General features: G+C 59.5%; 1 protein-coding gene across 1 annotated transcript in view; it reads left to right on the forward strand.

Moving 5' to 3' along the window:
- LOC103776077 (histone deacetylase 4-like) overlaps positions 1 to 108 on the forward strand; it is a gene marked incomplete at both ends in the record, with an annotated part of 13,331 nt that extends 13,223 nt beyond the window's left edge. The window contains one exon of the mRNA XM_008943570.1: positions 1 to 108. This exon is cut by the window's left edge and continues 28 nt beyond it. Coding sequence (XP_008941818.1) covers positions 1 to 108 — 108 coding nt within the window.
- Between the last annotated feature and the right edge of the window lie 361 nt (positions 109 to 469).

The raw sequence follows: 469 nt of genomic DNA on the forward strand, positions 1-469 counted from the left end.
ATGGGCCTGGCTGGGGGTCGTGTTGTCCTGGCCCTGGAAGGTGGCCACGACCTGACGGCCATCTGCGACGCCTCGGAAGCCTGCGTGTCTGCTTTGCTGGGAAACGAGGTACAGGGAGGGGCCAAAACCAAAGGTCACCACCTCCCCCTCATCATTTTGGGCATCTCAGCTTCCAAATGTATCCTCCTGCCATGTTTTTTGCCAATTTGTTGGGTCCTCTTGACACAGGAGGGGTTTGGTTTAGAGCTGCCTGCGTGTGGCCCTCTGCGTCGCGAGGGTTGGAGGAGCTCAGAGCTCAGTTGGGGTTTATCCTGTGTTGAAGGGGTTGGGTTGGGCTCTTTGGGAGGTTTTACAGCCCAAGTGTGGGGAGGAGCAGCTGAGGGAGCTGGGGGTGCTGAGCCTGGAGCAAAGGAGGCTCAGGGGAGACCTTCTGGCTCTGCACAGCTCCTGACAGGAGCCTGGAGCCAGG

This window comes from Merops nubicus, unplaced genomic scaffold (assembly GCF_000691845.1).
Source record: "Merops nubicus isolate BGI_N331 unplaced genomic scaffold, ASM69184v1 scaffold27787, whole genome shotgun sequence".
NCBI classification, from domain to species: Eukaryota; Metazoa; Chordata; class Aves; order Coraciiformes; family Meropidae; genus Merops; species Merops nubicus.